Source organism: Arachis ipaensis, chromosome B1 (assembly GCF_059453495.1).
Source record: "Arachis ipaensis isolate K30076 ecotype BB chromosome B1, ASM5945349v1, whole genome shotgun sequence".
Taxonomy (NCBI): domain Eukaryota; kingdom Viridiplantae; phylum Streptophyta; class Magnoliopsida; order Fabales; family Fabaceae; genus Arachis; species Arachis ipaensis.
In genome coordinates, this window is record NC_142436.1 from 77,937,933 (window position 1) to 77,958,088 (window position 20,156).

At 33.3% G+C, this 20,156-nt stretch overlaps 5 protein-coding genes across 6 annotated transcripts; all 5 read left to right on the top strand.

Annotated features, from left to right (window-relative positions):
- The first annotated feature begins 540 nt into the window (after nucleotides 1–540).
- LOC148577159 (putative aldo-keto reductase 2) lies at nucleotides 541–2,804 on the top strand. The gene is made up of 5 exons (XM_088501528.1): nucleotides 541–903; nucleotides 1,245–1,448; nucleotides 1,608–1,780; nucleotides 1,902–2,004; nucleotides 2,332–2,804. Exons 1-5 carry the CDS (start codon nucleotides 691–693, stop codon nucleotides 2,668–2,670), a joined length of 1,032 nt encoding a protein of 343 aa, XP_088357654.1. The 5' UTR covers nucleotides 541–690; the 3' UTR covers nucleotides 2,671–2,804.
- A 396-nt stretch (nucleotides 2,805–3,200) lies between these two features.
- LOC148577160 (putative aldo-keto reductase 2) lies at nucleotides 3,201–5,507 on the top strand. The gene is made up of 5 exons (XM_016339113.3): nucleotides 3,201–3,632; nucleotides 3,777–3,980; nucleotides 4,211–4,383; nucleotides 4,502–4,604; nucleotides 4,987–5,507. The coding sequence occupies exons 1-5, from the start codon at nucleotides 3,420–3,422 to the stop codon at nucleotides 5,323–5,325; spliced, it is 1,032 nt and encodes a 343-aa protein (XP_016194599.1). The 5' UTR covers nucleotides 3,201–3,419; the 3' UTR covers nucleotides 5,326–5,507.
- A 4,046-nt stretch (nucleotides 5,508–9,553) lies between these two features.
- LOC148577161 (protein FAR-RED IMPAIRED RESPONSE 1-like) lies at nucleotides 9,554–10,739 on the top strand. The gene is made up of 3 exons (XM_088502847.1): nucleotides 9,554–9,906; nucleotides 9,992–10,395; nucleotides 10,558–10,739. Exons 1-3 carry the CDS (start codon nucleotides 9,554–9,556, stop codon nucleotides 10,737–10,739), a joined length of 939 nt encoding a protein of 312 aa, XP_088358973.1.
- A 585-nt stretch (nucleotides 10,740–11,324) lies between these two features.
- On the top strand, nucleotides 11,325–13,394 carry LOC148577162 (putative aldo-keto reductase 2). The gene is made up of 5 exons (XM_088501531.1): nucleotides 11,325–11,519; nucleotides 11,844–12,047; nucleotides 12,345–12,517; nucleotides 12,692–12,794; nucleotides 13,056–13,394. Exons 1-5 carry the CDS (start codon nucleotides 11,325–11,327, stop codon nucleotides 13,392–13,394), a joined length of 1,014 nt encoding a protein of 337 aa, XP_088357657.1.
- A 1,033-nt stretch (nucleotides 13,395–14,427) lies between these two features.
- LOC148577163 (putative aldo-keto reductase 2) lies at nucleotides 14,428–19,526 on the top strand. Of its 2 annotated transcripts, XM_088501526.1 has the most exons (6): nucleotides 14,428–14,820; nucleotides 15,125–15,328; nucleotides 15,768–15,940; nucleotides 16,066–16,168; nucleotides 16,462–16,588; nucleotides 19,303–19,526. In XM_088501526.1, the coding sequence occupies exons 1-6, from the start codon at nucleotides 14,608–14,610 to the stop codon at nucleotides 19,509–19,511; spliced, it is 1,029 nt and encodes a 342-aa protein (XP_088357652.1). In that variant the 5' UTR covers nucleotides 14,428–14,607; the 3' UTR covers nucleotides 19,512–19,526. The 2 variants fall into 2 exon arrangements, with proteins under 2 accessions (XP_088357652.1, XP_088357651.1); XM_088501525.1 differs by lacking the exon at nucleotides 19,303–19,526 and having other exon boundaries at nucleotides 14,445–14,820; nucleotides 16,462–17,022.
- Nucleotides 19,527–20,156: the final 630 nt, after the last annotated feature.

Consider the following 20,156-nt stretch of genomic DNA (forward strand, 5'->3'; position numbering starts at 1 on the left):
CTATTAACATTTGAGAGAAGGTGAAGTTCATCTTTTGATTACTCTACCAGAAAAATATAATTTAGTTTTAAATAAATATCAAACACATCACCAAAAAATAAAGATCAATGCACTCTTTGATTAATGTTACTGTCAAAGGCTCACAAGTTCTCCTGTCCAAAGTGATTGTTGTTGATTTCAATATGATGAGGAGTTAACAACCGTATAAACTATGAAGCACAAAATATAAGAAGAAAGAAGAAGCAGCAATGGAAATAGAAGAAAGAAAATGAAAATAGGATTTAAATATCATTTCCCAAACAGGAGTACTATTTGGTGCTGAAAAATTGGAGTGTTCAATCCACTTGCCCCACTATAAAGAGATGATAAAGAGTGAAGACAATAAAATAATATTTTGAGTATCAAATTTTTACAGGAAGTTACCAACTCTTTGAAATTCAAGTTGTCAATTTTCTTCAGCAGTAGAACACTAGAACAAGTCAGCAGTAGAATTAAACAACCATATAGAAACAACTTTCAAATAAGGAAAGCAGAAGTGAAAGACATTCATTTTATTTTACATATACCATTTTTACCAAACAAGGAAACGGTCACCAACTTTCATCTTATTTTATCCTTTAACAGTTTCACAATCTTAAGCCTATTTATATGACAGCAACATAGTTGGAAGCACACAATCACAACAGATCAATGGCTAAAGTTGGAAGAATGAAGCTGGGGTCACAGGGCTTAGAGGTGTCTCAACAAGGACTTGGTTGCATGGGAATGTCTGCATTCTATGGACCCCCAAAGCCAGAACCTGACATGATTGCTCTCATTCACCATGCTATTCATAGTGGTGTCACATTCCTTGACACCTCTGATTTCTATGGTCCTCACACCAATGAAATGCTTATTGGAAAGGTTCCTACTTGAACTTTGATTCACCTACCCTTTTTGGTTTTTCTTTTGATTCTCTTTTCCTGATATGAAAAATCTTTGGTTTGAGCTATAAAAGCAGACATCTATTAAACAAAGTAGAGAAAATTGAATATCATGAGCTAGTTTTTGGAGTTGAATTAGATCCACTAACTTCTTAATATGATATGAACATTTATCATGTGTTTCCTTCTCTAGAATGATTTTGAGATGTCTGGCTTGTATTTTTTTTATTTATCATGTGTCTTTGATTTAGTTAAAAGTTTTGCTTTGCTTTGAGCATGCATATGATCCTATGACTAAGTTGGTGACATACATGGAGACAGGCTTTGAAGGGAGGGATGAGGGAGAAATCTGAAATTGCAACCAAGTTTGGAGTAATCTTTTCTGATGATGGAAAATTCAGTAGCCGTGGCGATCCGGCATACGTCAGAGCTGCTTGTGAAGGAAGCTTGAAGAGACTTGATATTGATTGCATTGATCTCTATTACCAACATCAAATTGATACTAAAGTTCCAATTGAAGTCACGGTTTGGATTTTCTCTTTGATTTGGCTTTTGCTTCTTTGAGGTTATTGAAACAATGAAAATAGAGATAGATTATAGACTAGTTTTTCACTCTAATGAAAAGTTAAATACATGTATATACTCTAATGACTTGACTCTTTTTCCTTTGTGATTTTCATTAAGATTGGAGAGCTTAAGAAACTTGTTGAGGAGGGAAAAGTAAAATACATTGGTTTGTCTGAGGCTTCAGCTTCAACAATCAGAAGAGCACATGCTGTTCATCCCATCACAGCTGTTCAAATTGAATGGTCTCTTTGGTCAAGAGATGTGGAGGAAGAAATAGTTCCAACATGCAGGTGTGTTCATCCCATCCCATTATTTCATTTTGTTTTTTGTCAACAAGCAATTCTCTTTCTAGGACTAAACCATCATGATACAATGTTTGAATTCATGGCTTCTAAAATTGTTCCATCTCAGAGAACTTGGTATTGGAATTGTTGCATATAGTCCTCTTGGCCGCGGATTCTTTACAAACGGATCAAAGTTGCTTGATAATTTGTCTCAGGATGACTACCGAAAGGTTTGTCAATACTTGCTATTACAGAAATTCATGTTAATTAACATATGCATTTCTATAATCATAATTATCATGATTCTGCTTATGTATGTACCTAGAGAGAGTGACATTCACATCTTCTAACCTTGGTTTTCTTCACCAATACCTATTAATATTATTTGCACAATTCATTGATATTTTCTGTATTTATCTGCATTAACTGAAAAACATCAATAAGAATTAAATTTCTTATTCACCATGGCCTAAATTAGTATAGTTTGGAATATTGCCTTGGAAAATTTTCAAATATCCATCAATGATACCTGACATATTCTTGTGTTCTTGTTGCAGTTTATGCCTAGATTCCAACCAGAAAACCTGGAGCAGAACAAGACTATATTCGAGAGGGTCAATGAAATGGCGGCAAAGAAGGGATGCACTCCATCTCAGCTTGCATTGGCATGGGTTCACCACCAAGGAAATGATGTGTGCCCCATTCCTGGAACCACTAAAGTTGAGAACTTTAATCAAAACATTGCTGCCTTGTCTGTGAAACTTACGCCACAAGAAATGACAGAACTCGAGTCCTTCGCTGCCACGGATGCTGTGAAGGGTGACAGATATCCGGAGAATATAACTACATGGAAGAAAGCTAACACTCCACCACTTTCTTCTTGGAAACCTGTTTAGATTTAAGTGCATTACTTACACTATTATATATTATTGAACTCTTTGCTATTTGTTATTGGTTTGTTATTCTTAATATCAGATAAGGAACATCCCTTGTTTTTTTCGAAGGAATTTGATTGCATTCACCTTTCTAAGTTTCTTGCTATTGATTTGAACCAACTACATTGCAGAAAACTTCAGGTGTGTACATATGCATGTCTAACAAAACAAAGTATGCAACATTTAATTTGTTGCGTCAGCATTTAACCTTTTAAATAACTAAGACCAAATATACAACTTTTAAATGTTTTGAAGCAAAAAAACTTATAAAATATAAATACCAAAACCAGACAAGTGTATTCTGCAACCACAAAACATTATTTATACCTAAAAATTCAACTATAAAAATGATGTATTTTTTTTTCCCTAATCAAGCATGTCCTTTGTCCTATTATCCTAAGTGTAAAGTAACTTTTACAATGCTACTAAGAAAATATCAAAGTGGGGTCCACTTCCCACTGTCGCTACCCTGAAAATATCGAAGTGGGTCTAGAGTTCGATGGTTACAAGTCAGAAGAAGTATAATTTTATCCAAAGTTCTATGCGAAGTGCCAATAAACGGAGACAACTGTTATATAAAGATTAAATTACAATCACAAGTAGTTTATATGAGTAAGACATAGAATTAGAGCATTCTTTCAGTTCAGGGAATCCAAATAGACAGACACATTCTTCATCACTCTTTGGAAGCACAGCATCACACCACAGCCATGGCCAAAGTTGGAAGAATGAAGCTGGGGTCACAGGGCTTGGAGGTGTCTCAGCAAGGACTTGGATGCATGGGAATGTCTGCTTTCTATGGACCTCCAAAGCCAGAACCTGACATGATTTCTCTCATTCACTATGCTGCACAAAGTGGTGTTACATTCCTTGATACCTCTGATGTATATGGTCCTCACACCAACGAGATTCTACTTGGAAAGGTTCCAACTTGAGCTTTGATTCAGCTACCCTTTTTGGTTTTCTTTTGATTCTTCGATTCTTTATGGTGTATTAATCCATGGTCTGAATTAGAGAAATTAGGGTTGAATATACACACTAGACTTGATCTTTGGAATTTTATACAGGCTTTGAAGGGAGGGGTGAGAGAGAAGGTTGAATTGGCAACCAAGTTTGGAATCAGCATGTCTGATGGTTTTAAAGTTGAGATCCGTGGAGATCCATCATATGTGAGAGCTGCTTGTGAGGGAAGCTTGAAGAGGCTTGACATTGATTGCATTGATCTCTATTACCAACATCGAATCGATACTCGTGTTCCAATTGAAGTCACGGTTTGAATCTTTCTCTGTGCTACTTTGTATATGAGAACCTCAATTGTTCTTTAGAAATTAGAATATACTATGTATTTGTTGTCATAAAATTCTCTGCTTTCAAGTTTCACTATCATTGTTAATGTTAAAGAGGATAAAGTAATGAAATTTGACTATTTGGTTACATATATGATAGTACATGTTTGGTGAGTTCAAATGTTTTCCTTTTGTTTTCTTAATTTCAAATTAAGATTGGGGAGCTTAAGAAGCTTGTTGAGGAGGGAAAAATAAAATACATTGGTTTATCTGAGGCGTCAGCTTCAACAATCCGAAGAGCGCATGCTGTTCATCCCATAACAGCAGTGCAGTTGGAGTGGTCTCTTTGGTCAAGAGATGTTGAGGAAGAGATAGTTCCAACTTGCAGGTGTGTGATTTAATGTAAAGACTTTATGTTAAGTTTTTCTTCTCTAACTCGAAATTCTAATATATCATAATCATATTGAGTCTAGCCTTTCGCAAGTTCTAAATATTTTCCTTGCCAGGGAACTTGGAATTGGAATTGTGGCATATAGTCCTCTTGGGAGAGGATTCCTTTCATCAGGAACAAAATTGATTGAGAATTTGTCTGAGAATGACTTCAGAAAGGTTTGTGTAAAATAAATCCATAGCTTTAATTACTTTTGCATTTTCATAATTCAGTATCCTTGTTAGTTTCTGTACCTAGAGATAGTCACTCAAAGTTGAATGCAAATAATCGATTGAATCTGATGTTATAGGATTGCTTAACCAGTACCAAGGACATTAAACAGAATACAGTTTTCTCAATCACCAATTCACCATGGATAAATAAATCAGTAAATTACCTTGATTAAGCTTTGTGTATGGTGCTGCATTCAATTTAATTATAGTAAAAACTATTTTGTTTATGATTCTACTTTTTCCTCCTCAAAACAGCTTGATATTGCATGTTATAAGAAGGTTACATTGGTGCCTACATATCAATCTTATCTTATGTGTTCTACTGCAGTATATGCCTAGATTCCAACCTGAGAACCTAGAGAAGAACAAGACTATATTTGAGAGGGTTAATGAAATGGCAGCTAAGAAGGGATGCACCCCGTCGCAGCTTGCATTAGCATGGGTTCACCACCAAGGAAATGATGTGTGTCCCATTCCTGGAACCACCAAGATTGACAATCTTAACCAAAACATTGGTGCTTTGTCTGTGAAACTTACACCGCAAGAAATGACAGAACTCGAGTCCTTCGCTGCTGCGGATGCTGTCAAGGGTGATAGATACGCAAGTGATATAACTACATGGAAGAACTCTGATACTCCACCACTTTCTTCTTGGAAAGATGTTTAGTTAAGTTGCATCAGTGCTTATACTGATATAGATATATATAGCCCTGCACCTTTGGTATTTAATGTTTTTGGGACACGTTTTCCCTTTTGAAATAAAGATATCAGGCACCGGATTTGATGGTCCCAGAACGTTTGGACCATTAAATGGTCCTAGAACAAAACATGTTTTTTAAGTTTTTTTAATAACTGCTAAATAGTCATTTTCTAATTTTAATTACAAATTAACCTCATATATTTTATTTAATCATAAAAATTATTTTTTATTTTATAAATTATTATTTTATTATTAATCTATTATGTTTATTAACAATCAAAAACAAAAACAATAACGAATTAAATCTTCTATTGATCGTAATAAACTTAGATTATATTTGATCCGTAACGTTCGTCCAGGACGGTGAAATCGTGTTTCTTTGAAAATCAATCGATTGGATTATCAAAACAATCGATTGAATTTCAGGTTTCCCATAACTCAATCGATTGGACTACAGGTTGTTATCACAAAACAATCGATTGAAAATTGCAAGGCAGCATGGTTTTCGCAAAAATCAATCGATTGGTCATATTATCCAATCGATTGAACGATGACTAAAATGTGGGTTTTTTATAATTTAATCGATTGTTTATACTACCCAATCGATTGAATGCTTCAAAACAACCTGAGGTCTCACAATTCAATCGATTGGTTGTGTTAACCAATCGATTGAATTCATCAAAACAATATGGATTTGCTGCCCAATCGATTGAAGTGTGTACTACGCCTATTTCAATTTTGTTATCGTTTTTATAAATTATTATCTTATTATTCATCTATCTTATCTTTAAAATTCTATCTTCAATTTTTAAGGTTTTATTTTGATTTAGATACTCTTTCATATTCATTTGAAGAAATCTCATTTCTTCAAATTATAATTTACGCAAATCATACTTCTAGATCTTGCAATTGTATATCTAGAACTTGATATTAATGGAAAGAATTGAGGCTGATCCTAATCCCCTAAGAATTGCGTCTCATCCGTCTTTTAGTTTTAGCTATATTCAGATCTTAGAATTGTGATATCAATTTTGCATTCTTATAACATTGTCTTCTTGAGCTTATTCACTTGAGCATGTAAATGTGATTGACTGCATAAATGAATGGGACTCTTCTTTAGGGTAATTGGTTATGCATTCTCTCTTTTGGATAAATGAATATATTTGAATAGACTTGTGACTTTTGTGCCTAGGAATTGTAAGTGATGGTTAATCAATTTTATATGTCTTTTATGTACCATATGTACCATTTACTGGATAGCACAACCAATCGATTGAATTCGGCAAATCCATGTTGTTTTGATGACTTCAATCGATTGGGTAACACAACCAATCGATTGAATTGTGAGACCTCAGGTTGTTTTAAAGCATTCAATCAATTGGGTAGTATAAGCAATCGATTGAATTATTAAAAACCCACATTTTAATCATCGTGCAATTGATTGTGTAATATGACCAATCGATTGATTTTTGCGAAAACCATGCTGTCTTGCAATTTTCAATCTATTGTTTTGTGATAACAACCTGTAGTCCAATCGATTGAGTTATGGGAAACCTGAAATTCAATCGATTGTTTTGATAATCCAATCGATTGATTTTCAAAGAAACACGATTTCACAATCCTGGACGAACGTCACGGATCAAATATAATCTTTTAATCGATTGGAATAACCAAAAAGTTTATTACAATCAATGGAAGATCTAATTCGTTATTGTTTTTGTTTTTGATTGTTAATAAACATAATAGATTAATGATAAAATAATAATTTATAAAATAAAAAATAATTTTTATGATTAAATAAAATATATGGAGTTAATTTGTAATTAAAATTAAAAAAAAACTATTTAACAGTTATTAAAAAAACTTAAAAAATATATTTGTGTTCTGGAACCATTTAATGGTTCAAACGTTCTGTGACCATCGAATCATTTGCCAAGATATCATGTGCATTGCACACTCTCCTCAAATATTTAGTTACAATCTTTACTTTTTACCTGACTTTATTCCTCACCAAAAAAATTTCCGGTATTTAGTAGCATCAAATTTTCAAGTTTCTTCTTATTGATTTGTCCTTACAAATGATTTGACCTAGGGCATATTCTCTTACAGATAATTTATTTTATTTTGTACCTACTGAAAAAAAAAAGTCTTGAAATATTCGAATCAAGAACAAATGTAACCCGACAATGGGAACCTTAAATATATACAGTGGCACATAATCTTGGATAAAAATAATATATTTTATCCAAGTGTTGTAACTACTACTCAACATGGAGATAGTCATAAACTAATCCTCATCGGTCGTAATGTTTTCTAATGAAATGAATGATTAATAATAGGATATGAGGAAGTATAGGGAAACAACGCATACGCATACAGTAAACAACGCGAACAACAGATTAAAAAAGGAAGGTAAAACTGCATATAGTAAACAACGCGAACAACAGATTAAAAAAGGAAGGTAAAACTAATTTTAAAAGAAAAATGTATAGGTAGACAATGAAAATTCTAAACAATGTAAATAATTAATATATCGGATGTTCAATTCACTAGGTATACAGATGATTATCCTAATATTAAGATTTAGGTGGATAATTTAAGAATGTAGTGCATTTTTACTTTATTGGACCAATTTTAAAGCCCATTATTCATATTATTCACAAACCTAGCAAAGTCCATTTTAAAATTCAAATTCTTAATTAATTAATTATTATCAGATTTTAAAATTTGAAAATTAGGATTAATATCTAAACACATTCATACTACTACGGTTACTCCCAATCCCACCATAAATTCATTCTAATGGCCGTCGCGTAGCCTACACAGCCCCTCTCTGGTTCACATCCACAATTCGCTGTCTTCGCGCGGAGACAGCTTTGTGACGAGGTGCCTTTCCTTCCGAGAACGCCGCTGTCCCCTACTGCACCCGTGCAGACGCAGCCGTAGCCGGTGTGTTTCCTTCACGATCCTGTGCTCCTTCCGTCCGATTCACGACACTAGGACCGCCGCCGCAACTGTTGTCTCGTGGTCACCAAGGTGGTCGCCACTGCTGCTATCCCAAGCTCATTACCGTGTTTGGGGTTGAAGGCGTGCTATTGGGACTGTTGACGGAGTCATCAATGGATGAAGGAAGTTCTAATGCCCCATCCTCCTACATGACCATTCTACCCATTCAAATGGCAACATTGTGAATTTATGCCTTGTGGAAGGTCAACGTGATGACAAGGTATGCAGCGAAGATTTTATTTGCATGAAAATGTTTATTTTTCATACAAATGAGATGTTTGTTCTTAATGTAAATGGTTTATTCTATTATATTTTATGTGTATTTGTTGTTATACCTATTACTTTTTTGGAGTTGCATTCATAACAATTCCGATGAAAGATGAAAAGTAATAATAACATTTTTTTTTAAATCATTATACATGTAATATAAACAAAAATGTTGATTTTATGTTAATATATTGGAGTTTTAAAAATAAAAAATTTGAGATGGTTATTTTTTGTTGGATGATTTAATATAATTGAATGTCTCTTATTGCATGTTTATCTGAATTTTTTTGGTCATTGATTGGTTGTTTATTTTTTTTATATTTACTTTTTGGTACGATATTTGGTTTGGTTCTTTTGTTTGGCTTTATTTGTTTGTGTTCGATTGCAGATCATGGAAGTTATGGGCGTTACTGAGCTAGAAAGTGATGAGACGAAACTGAGTCATGAAGTTCAAATTGTAATTTATTGTTGATTTAACAATAACGAGATTTTAGAATTCACTATTAATCATTTGTGTCATTAAGTGATATTTGTTGTGAATTGATATACAGTTACCGGATCACAGTGGCCTTTGCAAAGAAGAAATACCAAGAGTTGGCTGGCACAAGAATTTTATGCGACCTATGCAAAAAAAGTCGGTTTCATAAGTAAAATTAGGACCACAACATTTGACAGGACGATAAAGGAATTCAAGAAACCAATTAACCAATCTATTCATTGTAATCGGGAGGGTTTTCGCGAGTCTCGTGCGAAAGAAGCAACACGGAAGAAAACGATTGCAGCCATGGGATGTAGAGCAAAGATATATGTGAAGTTTGATAGAGAGAAGAAAGATTAGGTGTTGTTGAAGGTAGAATTGAAGCATTCGCATCCATGTTCTCCTAAAAAGACGGTGCACTACCATGAGTATAGAGAGTTGACCATGCATACTAAATGCGTGATTGAAGATAACGATGAGGTTGACATACAACCCAATAAGACATATTTAACACTGGCTAATGAGATTGGTGGATCGTCGAACCTGAGTTTCTTAGAAAAGGAAGTGAGGAATTATATTACATCCAAACTCCGGTCTATTGGTGTCAATGCGGATGTTAAAGAGATGTTAAATTACTTTATACGAATGAAAGAGATCAATCCAAACTTCTTTTATGCAATAAATATTGACGATGATTACAAGTTTAGGAGTGTACTTTGGGTAGATGCAAGGTGCAGGGCATCGTATAAATATTATGGAGACGTGGTGTTGTTTGATACCACATATAGTACAAACAAGTAATATGTATTTACGTGGAATTGTTAAAAACTTTTTTGTTTTGTAATAGTCAAATGTTCTTACATGTGGTTGTTGTTCGTGTAGGCATGGATTATCGTTCGTATCTTTTGTCGGTGTCAATCACCATGGAAAGTACACTCTTCTTGGTTGTGCTCTACTAGGAAACGAGAACATTCATAATTTTGAGTGGGTGTTCATGCAATGGGTGAAATGCATGGGAATTGTGCCACAGGGAATCATCACTCGCGACCAATGCAAGGCCATGTTTAGTACAATTAGGAAGGTCCTACCCCATACACGCCACCGATGGTGCATCTGGCACATATTGAAAAAGATATCGCAAAAGCTCAGAGGTTATGCTCAGTTCAAAGAGTTGAATGCTAAATTGAGTGACATTGTATGGAATTCTCATTCGGTTGAGTCATTCAAAGATGATTGGACTGAATTCATAAATGAGTGCAACCTAGATCACAACACATGGCTATCAGGTTCGTTACTTTAAAATTATATCATGCTTCGTTATTGCTTATGTTTGTCATGTGCTTGTATTGTTTTCTGAAAATGTATTCTTTTCGCGGTTTTTGTTGGTTATGTAATTGTGGTCTTCTGGTTGAGTCTAACTGGCTCTATGAATGATTTGTTTTGTGTAGAACTTTACAACAACCGACAGATGTGGGTTCCAATCTTTTTTAAGGGTGAATTTTGGGCTGCTATGAAAAGTATGCAAAAGAGTGAGAGTATGCACGCATTCTACGGAAAATTCTTATATAGCAAGACTAGCTTGATTCAGTTCATCTATGAGTACGACAATGTACTTAGGAACAAAGAGTAGAAAGAACTGGAAAATGATGCTGCAGACTCTAGAGGAGTTATCCTGTGTACATCTAGCTCTACCATTGAGAGACAATTTCAACAGGAATACACTAGCAACATGTTTAGGGATATCCAAATGGAGTTCCGTAAAAGATATGATTGCACCATCCGTGCTGTTACACAAGAAGGTGACTCGGATTGTGTGAAGGTGGAAGAAGAAAAATTAGCTAACGAAAAGATTCGCTATATTACATACGACGTTTATTTTGACCGTTCGACTCAGAAAGTTCGATGTGAGTGCAACATGTTTGAGAATTCAGGCATACTGTGTTGTCACTGTCTTGTTGTGTTTTTCTTTTATAAAGTAAACAGAGTACCTATCTGCTATGTTCTCCCTCGTTGGAGCAAGAATATAAAGCGCAAGCACACCTACATTAAGAGTAGTCACGACGTGAGTCGTTCGGATGAGAATCGTAACTTATACAAAGGGTTATGTACACACTTCTTTAACGTCGCTCAGGAATTCGTGAATTGTGACGAGGAAGCAGCCATATTGCATGCTGCTCTGGACGATGCAAGGACCAAGCTGACTAAAGTTGGAAGAATGAAACTGGGATCACAAGGTTTGGAGGTATCTCAGCAAGGACTTGGATGCATGGGAATGTCTGCTTATTATGATCCTCCAAAGCCAGAACCTGACATGGTTGCTCTCATTCACCATGCTGTTCAAAGTGGTGTCACATTCCTTGATACCACTGATGTCTATGGTCCTCACACCAACGAAATTCTGATTGGAAAGGTTCTTACTTGAGCTTTGATTCACCTACCCTTTCGATTTTTCTTTTGATTTTTTTTTTTTTTTTGGTTGTTCTGATCCTTGGACTTAATTGGAGACAGATAAGTTGACATAAACAGTTCAGTTGATCTTATCCAAGTGAAAAAAATAATGAGTGATTCAAGATTTTGTGTTGCTTTTCTCTCTGTTATAGATCATGGATTCTTCTTAAGCAAGTTCTCAAGTTTGAATTTTATAAATGAATAATGCCATTTCTTATTTATGTCACAATTTTGTTTTGGCTTGTGCATATGATATTATGATGAAATGTTTGGAAATTTGGGACAGGCTTTGAATGGAGGGGTGAGAGAGAAGGTTGAATTGGCAACCAAGTTTGGTATCCGCATTTCTGATGATGGAAAATTTGAGAACCGTGGTGATCCATCATATGTGAGAGCTGCCTGTGAGGGAAGCTTGAAGAGACTTGACATTGATTGCATAGATCTCTATTACCAACATCGAATCGATACACGTGTTCCAATCGAAATAACGGTTTGAATCTTTCTCTGTGATAAAATAAGTCTTTAGGTCAACTTGAACCATAAGAGTTTACGAGTTAACTCGAGAAATTAATAACCTTGAATTTCACATTTAACTAGTTCAGTGAACACTAAAGTTTGAATTATTCATCACTTAACAAGATTGAATATATCATGTTGTTAAGGAAATGCAATCTGTTATATGGAACTGACATTTAGTATGTTAATTGTTAAGAGCATGAAGTAATAAAAATAGACTACTTTATGTGTGATGACTTCAACTTTTTCACTTCTTCAATTTCAAGTTAAGATTGGTGAGCTTAAGAAGCTTGTTGAGGAGGGAAAAATAAAATACATTGGTCTATCCGAGGTTTCAGCTTCAACAATCAGAAGAGCACATGCTGTTCATCCCATATCAGCTGTGCAGTTAGAATGGTCTCTTTGGTCAAGAGATGCTGAAGAAGAAGTGATTCCAACTTGCAGGTGCAGTTTAAGACAACGAATAACTCGATGTTTGAAACACTAAGATGATCCAACGGCATAGATTGTATAGAAGTTACTAGGATCTATATGATTGGATTATCTTAGCCTATATCATCAATATAAATATATGATCCACAATATAGTTTCATGGCTTCTAAATTTTATACTTCTCAGGGAACTTGGTATTGGAATTGTTGCATATAATCCTCTGGGGAGAGGATTCCTTTCATCAGGAACAAAGTTACTTGAGAATTTATCTGAGGGTGACTTAAGACAGGTTTGTGTTAACACAAGTTAGTGCTAATTACTTGAGCTACCTTGGCATTTTTTACAAATTTTCATCAGTTCAAACTTTAATCATGAACTCACTATTATTTTCTGTATTTTCTGTATTGATCTTGCTTTAGTTATATACTTAGCATTATATCATATAATAATGATGATTGCTAACTGAACACATTAAACAGAATACAGTTTTCTTGATCAACAAAGTTAAACAAGTAAAGTAGCTTGGTTAATCTTATGTGTTCTGTTACAGAATCTGCCTAGATTCCAACCTGAGAATCTGGAGAAGAACAAGACTATATTCGAGAGGGTTAATGAAATGGCGGCGAAGAAGGGATGCACTCCATCTCAGCTTGCATTGGCATGGGTTCACCACCAAGGAAATGATGTCTGCCCCATTCCTGGAACCACCAAAGTTGACAATTTTAACCAACACATTGCTGCTTTATCTGTGAAACTTGCACCACAAGAAATGGCAGAACTCGAGTCCTTTGCTGCCGCGGACACTGTCAAGGGTGATAGATACGCCGGAGATCTGAGTACATGGAAGAACTCTGATACTCCACCACTCTCTTCTTGGAAAGATGTTTAATTTTCTTGCTGTTGATTTGTTCTTTTAATTAATTAAGTGGTTTGAAGTTTGAACTCTGATGCAGATAATTTGATGTGTTTGTGTTTCTATAATTCTATGTCTAAAAAAACAAAAGGCTTAAGTTGTTAAGCACATCAAAAGTGCAATGGCATTCCTTCTACTATTAATCTTTGACTAAGGAAGCAAAGTTTCATATCTGAATGATTCAGTGAACCTTTTTTTTTTTTTTGAAAATAAAAAATGAGAAAATTTATGTGACTAACAATTTTTTTTAGTCAATAGTATTATTTTTACGGGTAAACTACTATTTTATTATCAAAAGATTCAAAAAAATTTTTACAGAATAACCCTTGAAAGAAAAATAAAATAATATTTTGACCTTCTAAAAATGATTGAAATTTGGCAAAATATACCAAAAATGATCATTTACTCTATTTTCATTCTTCCTCCTTGTATTTACCAAAACTAATGTAACTCACTTTTTTAAAAAAAATTTTAAAGATCAAATTAATTCAACAATACAATTTTAAGAACAAAATTAAATATTTACTTTAAAACAACAAAAAACAAAAAACAAAATACACTATCATCATATGCAGAACCTTAGACCAGTAAAATATTAGAAAGGTGTGTGATCATGACTGATACCATGTCCATATGCCAAGTCTTTGGTCTAAGAAAAACATTTGCACACTCTTTATAGCAGTATATAATTTTTTCTTTAAAAAAAAAAACAGCATCTTTAAAGTGATTCCTTTCGAAAGTGAATGCTATCAATAGGACAGAAAGATGTGTTTTATATGATCAAGAATATAAAAACAAGTGTCATGTGTGCATTAGAATAAAAAAATAAAAAATTTATAATAAAAGAAAAGAAATGAATAAGAAATATTATGTGAACCAATAAAAGTGAATTAAGTCATTTTTTCTTTTTGAAAAAGAAAATTACACACTTTCTCCTTTTTACAAAATACTAGTCCTGTAAATGGTTTTGATAAGCTTTATGCTTTGTGGAGAAATATTTGACAAAAGTATATATGTCCTTTAAAATTCATCACCTTTGTTATTATAGATGTATAATATACGAATTAGGAAGTGTGAGCTGCTTTTTAGTTGAGAAGTGAGAGACATTCACAAAGCTTCTTCATTCAGCTTCTTCTATATATTCTGATCACTGATATCATAGGGTTACTACCATCTTCACATCACAACAATGGCTAAAGTTGGAAGAATGAAGCTGGGATCACAGGGCTTGGAAGTGTCTCAGCAAGGACTTGGTTGCATGGGAATGTCTGCTGTCTATGGACCTCCAAAACCAGAGCCTGACATGGTTGCTCTCATTCAGCATGCTGTTCAAAGTGGGGTCACTTTCCTTGACACTGCTGATGTTTATGGCCCTCACACCAATGAAATTCTAATTGGAAAGGTTCCTTCTTGAACTTTGATTCAGATACCCTTTTGGATTTTCTTTTGATTCCTTATGTTCTTCTGAGAAGTTCCCTTAGTTTTAATTAGACTAATGTTAATTGCATATAGTAGTTACTTGCTATCTCATGAGATAAAATAAGACAGAAAATTTTGTATCATGTCTTTTGAGGATTAGTCATTGTGTTTGATGGTGGATATGCTGAGTAACCAAAACAAAAATAAAAAATGTTCTTGGGATATCTACTTTTTCTATGTGAAGATATCATGCGCTTTTGTTGTAGTTAATTTCAATTTTGGGGCAGGCTTTGAAGGGAGGGCTGAGAGAGAAGGTTGAATTGGCAACCAAGTTTTCAATCAATTTTATTGAGGATGGAAAGTTTGAGATCCATGGAGATCCAGAATATGTGAGAGCTTCCTGTGAAAGAAGCTTGAAGAGACTTGACATTAATTGCATTGATCTCTATTTCCAGCATAGAGTTGATACTCGCGTGCCAATTGAAGTCACGGTTTTACCCCTTTCTTTGTTCTTCTTTTTTTGTCTTATGATAGCTCTGTTATCACCAACTTGAAATTATTTATTCAGGGAAGTTAAACCTTGTAAATTGTCTACTATTATTCCAGATATACATAGGTTAACTTACAATTAGGTAGTTTATGTAATTTGGTAGGTTTAAATCACCATGTTTGCATCAACAAAAAACTTACTTAGCCTTGTATTGTGCTATACAATAACCCCAATCTGCATTTAGAATATATGTCTTTGTATCCTATAATGCTTTAGTCTATTTCCAAGCTTTTATATCATATAGTTAAGGAAATGCGAGTATGCGACATGTTTTGGAATTGACATCTGTTACAATCCTAGAGCTAGGAAATGAGATAATTACATATATTAAGGGTTGTGTATGATGACTTCAAATTTTTCCCTTGTAAATTTTAATCAAGATGGGGGAGCTTAAGAAGCTTGTTGAGGAGGGAAAAATAAAGTACATCGGTCTAAGTGAGGCATCGGCTTCAACAATCAGAAGAGCACATGCTGTTCATCCCATAACAGCTGTGCAAATTGAATGGTCTCTTTGGACAAGAGATGTTGAGGAAGAAGTGATTCCAAGTTGCAGGTTTGAATCTAATCATTCATAAGTATTAATGTTCTTGTTAACAAGAAAATCTCTTTCTAGGACTTCTCATAAAACATCATGATACAATGTCTGAATTTTTGGCTTCCAACTATTGTCCTTTTCAGGGAACTTGGCATTGGAATTGTTGCATATAGTCCTCTTGGCCGCGGATTCTTTTCATCCGGATCAAAGTTGCTTGATAATTTATCACAGGACGACTTCAGGAAGGTTTGTGTCACACGTGTGCGATTACAGAAATTCATGCTCTGATCACTTGTGCATTTCCATAATCATGTTTTGTACTCAGTTACATATTTTCACCTATTTAAAAACTTGGTGTCCTTCAGAAATCTTAACAAGTCAAACTTTAGTATATAAGTTACCTACTAATATTATTAGGATTTTGTTGATCAGTGACCTAAAAAGATATATGATAATATATATTCATTTCATAACACTTGCATCTTACTATATTATGTTTTTCAAATGTTCATAAAAAAAAAAAACTTGTGTGTTTGCAGGCTCTGCCTAGATTTCAACCTGAAAACCTGGAGTCAAACAAGACTATATTTGAGAGGGTCAATGAAATGGCCGCAAAGAAAGGATGCACACCATCTCAGCTTGCATTGGCATGGCTTCACCACCAAGGCAATGATGTCTGCCCCATACCCGGAACCACCAAAATTGAGAACCTTAACGACAACATTGGAGCCTTGTCTGTGAAACTTACACCACAAGAAATGACAGAACTCGAGTCCTTTGCTGCCGCAGATGTTGTCAAGGGTGGTAGATATCCAGATGATCTTATACCTACATGGAAGAACTCTGATACTCCACCACTTTCTTCTTGGAAAGTTGTTTAATCAAGTTCATCACTTAATGTTTAATTTACTATTTCACCCTCTGGAGTGTTGATACTTTCAATAAATAGATCAGTATGAAGGGAATTTAGGTGTTCCCTTTTGAAATGAATTTGGTTACATCAGTGAATCTTTCAAATTTCTGGCTGCTGATTTTGTATTCTTAACTTCGAAGTGGTTTTTGGATTCTATTGCAGATAACTTCATATGTATTCTACAAAACATAGTTTACATCTCGGTTTCATCATGAATTTTTAAAACAATTAATAAAAATGTTTATAAATCACTCAACTGGCCAACCATAAATTTTTTTGTGTCATGAAAAACATTAAAAAGATAACTATTTGTATCATGTAAGAATTTCATTTTTCTATTCTAATTGAAGCAATATATAGTAATATTTGGTATTCATAATACTAAGACTTAATTCAATATGTCAAAGATTTTTCTGACTCTGACGAATATCAAACACAAAAATGAAATGCAAATAATTAGACCTTTCAACTGATTTGTAATGAAGATTTCTAACTAACAACATCATCCATGCATGCATGATCATCTCCAAAAGTGTGAGAAAAACCCATGAGCAAATTCGAGACCATATGAACCATCTTCATTCATTAGAATAATAACCATTGTTTGTTGATGATGAAATCTCCCTTCTCATTTCTTCTACTCTTCTAATAATATTATAATACCCTTAACTGCTATATCAAATGCATCCTCAACTTTCCCTAATCTAGACCTTGGTTCATTTTATGTAACTCTTGGAATAATAACTTCTCTCATCTTAGAAATTCTAGTCCTAGAAACCCTAGCCAATGTGTCATTGATAATTGATTTGTTCTCTCTAACATCACCTTCAGGTATGAACACAGAGTAGCTCAAATAGTCTTTTGGTAAATGCCATCTATATTGTTCATAAGCTGACTTTGGATGGAAAAAAACCGGTATGCAGCCGGCAAAGATTGCGTCGAAAGTTGATCTCCTCGTGTAGGAATCGTCGGACGGCTCCAAGCAAATTGATCTTTGAAAAACACTCATGATGCTGACCGGATCTTCAGAAATATTTTTGTTGTTTTTCCCCCTGTAGCATCCAAGGAGTTTGCAACTTCTAAAGATTGGCCTTGTCTGATCAGCTCGTTTCTAAAGGAATCCGGTGCATTAGGCCTTGGGGCGCCTGCAAAGGAGAACAAATAAGGCCTCTTCATCCTTCTCATTCTCTTTTGCCACAAAGAAACATGAAGATCTTTTGAGAATTTGTCTGAGGGTGACTTCAGACAGGTTTGTGTTAACACAAATTACTGCTAATTACTTGTGCATTTGTATAATTAAGTGTAGCTTGGCATTTTTTACAATTTTTCGTTGGTTCAAACTTTAATCATGAAGTCACTATTAATTTCTGTATTGATCTTCCTTTATTTATATACTTAGCATTATATCACATAATAATGATGATTGCTAATTAACTCAACATAGTTAAACAAGTCAAGTAGTTTGGTTAATCTTATGTGTTCACTTACAGAATCTGGTAGATTCCAACCTGAGAATCTGGAGAAGAACAAGACTATATTAAATTATTAAATTATTAATTATTTAAATAATTATATATAAAATATATTAATTAATTTAAATATATAATATATTTAATAAATTATAAGTATATGTAAGTAATTATATATAAACTTTATATAATAATTATATATTAATATTATTAATTTTTTTAATTATATAATTATAATTATATTTATAATATTATATATAATATATATTTAAACTTAATATTAATATATAATTTGTTAATATAAATATTAATAATTCTATTATATATTAATAAATATTTATAATTATAATATTTTATTATAAGTAATAATAATATATCTAATTATTAAGTTATTATTATAATATTAATTAAATATATTGTTAAATTATAATAATATATATTATTTATATTAAAATATAAATATAATAATTATAATTGTTATGTTTATATAATGTTTATTAATTTTTATATTTAATGTTATGTATAATTATATGTAATATAATTATTAATTATATATTAATTATCTACTATAATATAATGGACTATTAATGTTATTTAACTAATTATATATTATGTATATAATCTAATATATTTAGTATTAATAATTTATGTTAATTTTATAATATTAATATAATATTAAACATTAATTAAATTATAATAATTATATATTTAATTAATATTTTAATTAAAATTTATTAATAATAAACTACTAATAGTATACTCTATTATTAACTATACTTAGCATTATATCACATAATAATGATGATTGCTAATTAACTCAACATAGTTAAACAAGTCAAGTAGTTTGGTTAATCTTATGTGTTCACTTACAGAATCTGGTAGATTCCAACCTGAGAATCTGGAGAAGAACAAGACTATATTCGAGAGGGTTAATGAAATGACGACGAAGAAGGGATGCACTCCATCTCAGCTTGCATTGGCATGGGTTCACCACCAAGGAAATGGTGTCTGCCCCATTCCTGGAACCACCAAAGTTGACAATTTTAACCAAAACATTGGTGCTTTATCTGTGAAACTTGCACCACAAGAAATGGCAGAACTCGAGTCCTTTGCTGCAGACGCTGTCAAGGGTGATAGATACACCGGCGATCTAATTACCTGGAAGAACTCTGATAGTCCACCACTCTCTTCTTGGAAAGCTGTTTAATTTTCTTGCTCTTGATTTGTTCTTTCAATTAATTAAGTAATCTGAAGTTTGAACTCTGTTCCAGATAACTTCATGTATGTGTGTGTGTTTCTCTGTCTAAATAAACAAAAGACTTAAGCACATCAACAATGGCATGCCTTCTACTATTAATCTTTGACCAAGGTGAAAGCAAAGTTTCATATCTAAATGATTCAGTGATTTGTATTTTTTTTTATGTTAAAAATTATGGTCATAAGTGAATGAATGTAACTAACAAGTAAGTATTCATTTTGTTCTATTTTATTTCTTCAAGATCCAATAGTTTTTCACTGTAAATATATGAGGTGAAAGGTCCTATTAACATTTTTATAAAGAAAATAAAGGTGAGGTCCACCATTTGATTAGTTAAATGGGGGTGGGTTTGTGGGATTCTTTTTCTAATTGCTATATTCTATAATGTCTCCTGGTAGTGGGACAATTTTTTTTTTTTTAATTATACTTACTTTCTTGTTTAGAATAACTATACTCAGCCATTTGACGTTTCACAGCTGTAGTCATTTGACAATTAACATTCACAAAGCTTCATTCAGCTTCATCCACTGATATCATAGTGCTATCATCATCTTCACATTACAACAATGGCTAAAGTTGGAAGAATGAAGCTGG

Excerpts from the sequence above, each read along its gene's own strand:
- LOC148577162 (XM_088501531.1), top strand. The coding sequence starts at position 11,325 with ATGAAACTGGGATCACAAGGTTTGGAGGTATCTCAGCAAGGACTTGGA. Across the intron at positions 12,048-12,344 it reads GTGTTCCAATCGAAATAACG|ATTGGTGAGCTTAAGAAGCT; the intron begins GTTTGAATCTTT and ends TTTCAAGTTAAG. Across the intron at positions 12,795-13,055 it reads CTGAGGGTGACTTAAGACAG|AATCTGCCTAGATTCCAACC; the intron begins GTTTGTGTTAAC and ends GTTCTGTTACAG.
- LOC148577159 (XM_088501528.1), top strand. The coding sequence starts at position 691 with ATGGCTAAAGTTGGAAGAATGAAGCTGGGGTCACAGGGCTTAGAGGTG. Across the intron at positions 1,781-1,901 it reads GAAATAGTTCCAACATGCAG|AGAACTTGGTATTGGAATTG; the intron begins GTGTGTTCATCC and ends GTTCCATCTCAG. Across the intron at positions 2,005-2,331 it reads CTCAGGATGACTACCGAAAG|TTTATGCCTAGATTCCAACC; the intron begins GTTTGTCAATAC and ends TTCTTGTTGCAG.
- LOC148577161 (XM_088502847.1), top strand. The coding sequence starts at position 9,554 with ATGCATACTAAATGCGTGATTGAAGATAACGATGAGGTTGACATACAA. Across the intron at positions 9,907-9,991 it reads ACCACATATAGTACAAACAA|GCATGGATTATCGTTCGTAT; the intron begins GTAATATGTATT and ends TTGTTCGTGTAG. Across the intron at positions 10,396-10,557 it reads TCACAACACATGGCTATCAG|AACTTTACAACAACCGACAG; the intron begins GTTCGTTACTTT and ends TGTTTTGTGTAG.
- LOC148577160 (XM_016339113.3), top strand. The coding sequence starts at position 3,420 with ATGGCCAAAGTTGGAAGAATGAAGCTGGGGTCACAGGGCTTGGAGGTG. Across the intron at positions 3,981-4,210 it reads GTGTTCCAATTGAAGTCACG|ATTGGGGAGCTTAAGAAGCT; the intron begins GTTTGAATCTTT and ends TTTCAAATTAAG. Across the intron at positions 4,384-4,501 it reads GAGATAGTTCCAACTTGCAG|GGAACTTGGAATTGGAATTG; the intron begins GTGTGTGATTTA and ends TTTCCTTGCCAG.
- LOC148577163 (XM_088501525.1), top strand. The coding sequence starts at position 14,608 with ATGGCTAAAGTTGGAAGAATGAAGCTGGGATCACAGGGCTTGGAAGTG. Across the intron at positions 15,329-15,767 it reads GCGTGCCAATTGAAGTCACG|ATGGGGGAGCTTAAGAAGCT; the intron begins GTTTTACCCCTT and ends ATTTTAATCAAG. Across the intron at positions 15,941-16,065 it reads GAAGTGATTCCAAGTTGCAG|GGAACTTGGCATTGGAATTG; the intron begins GTTTGAATCTAA and ends TGTCCTTTTCAG.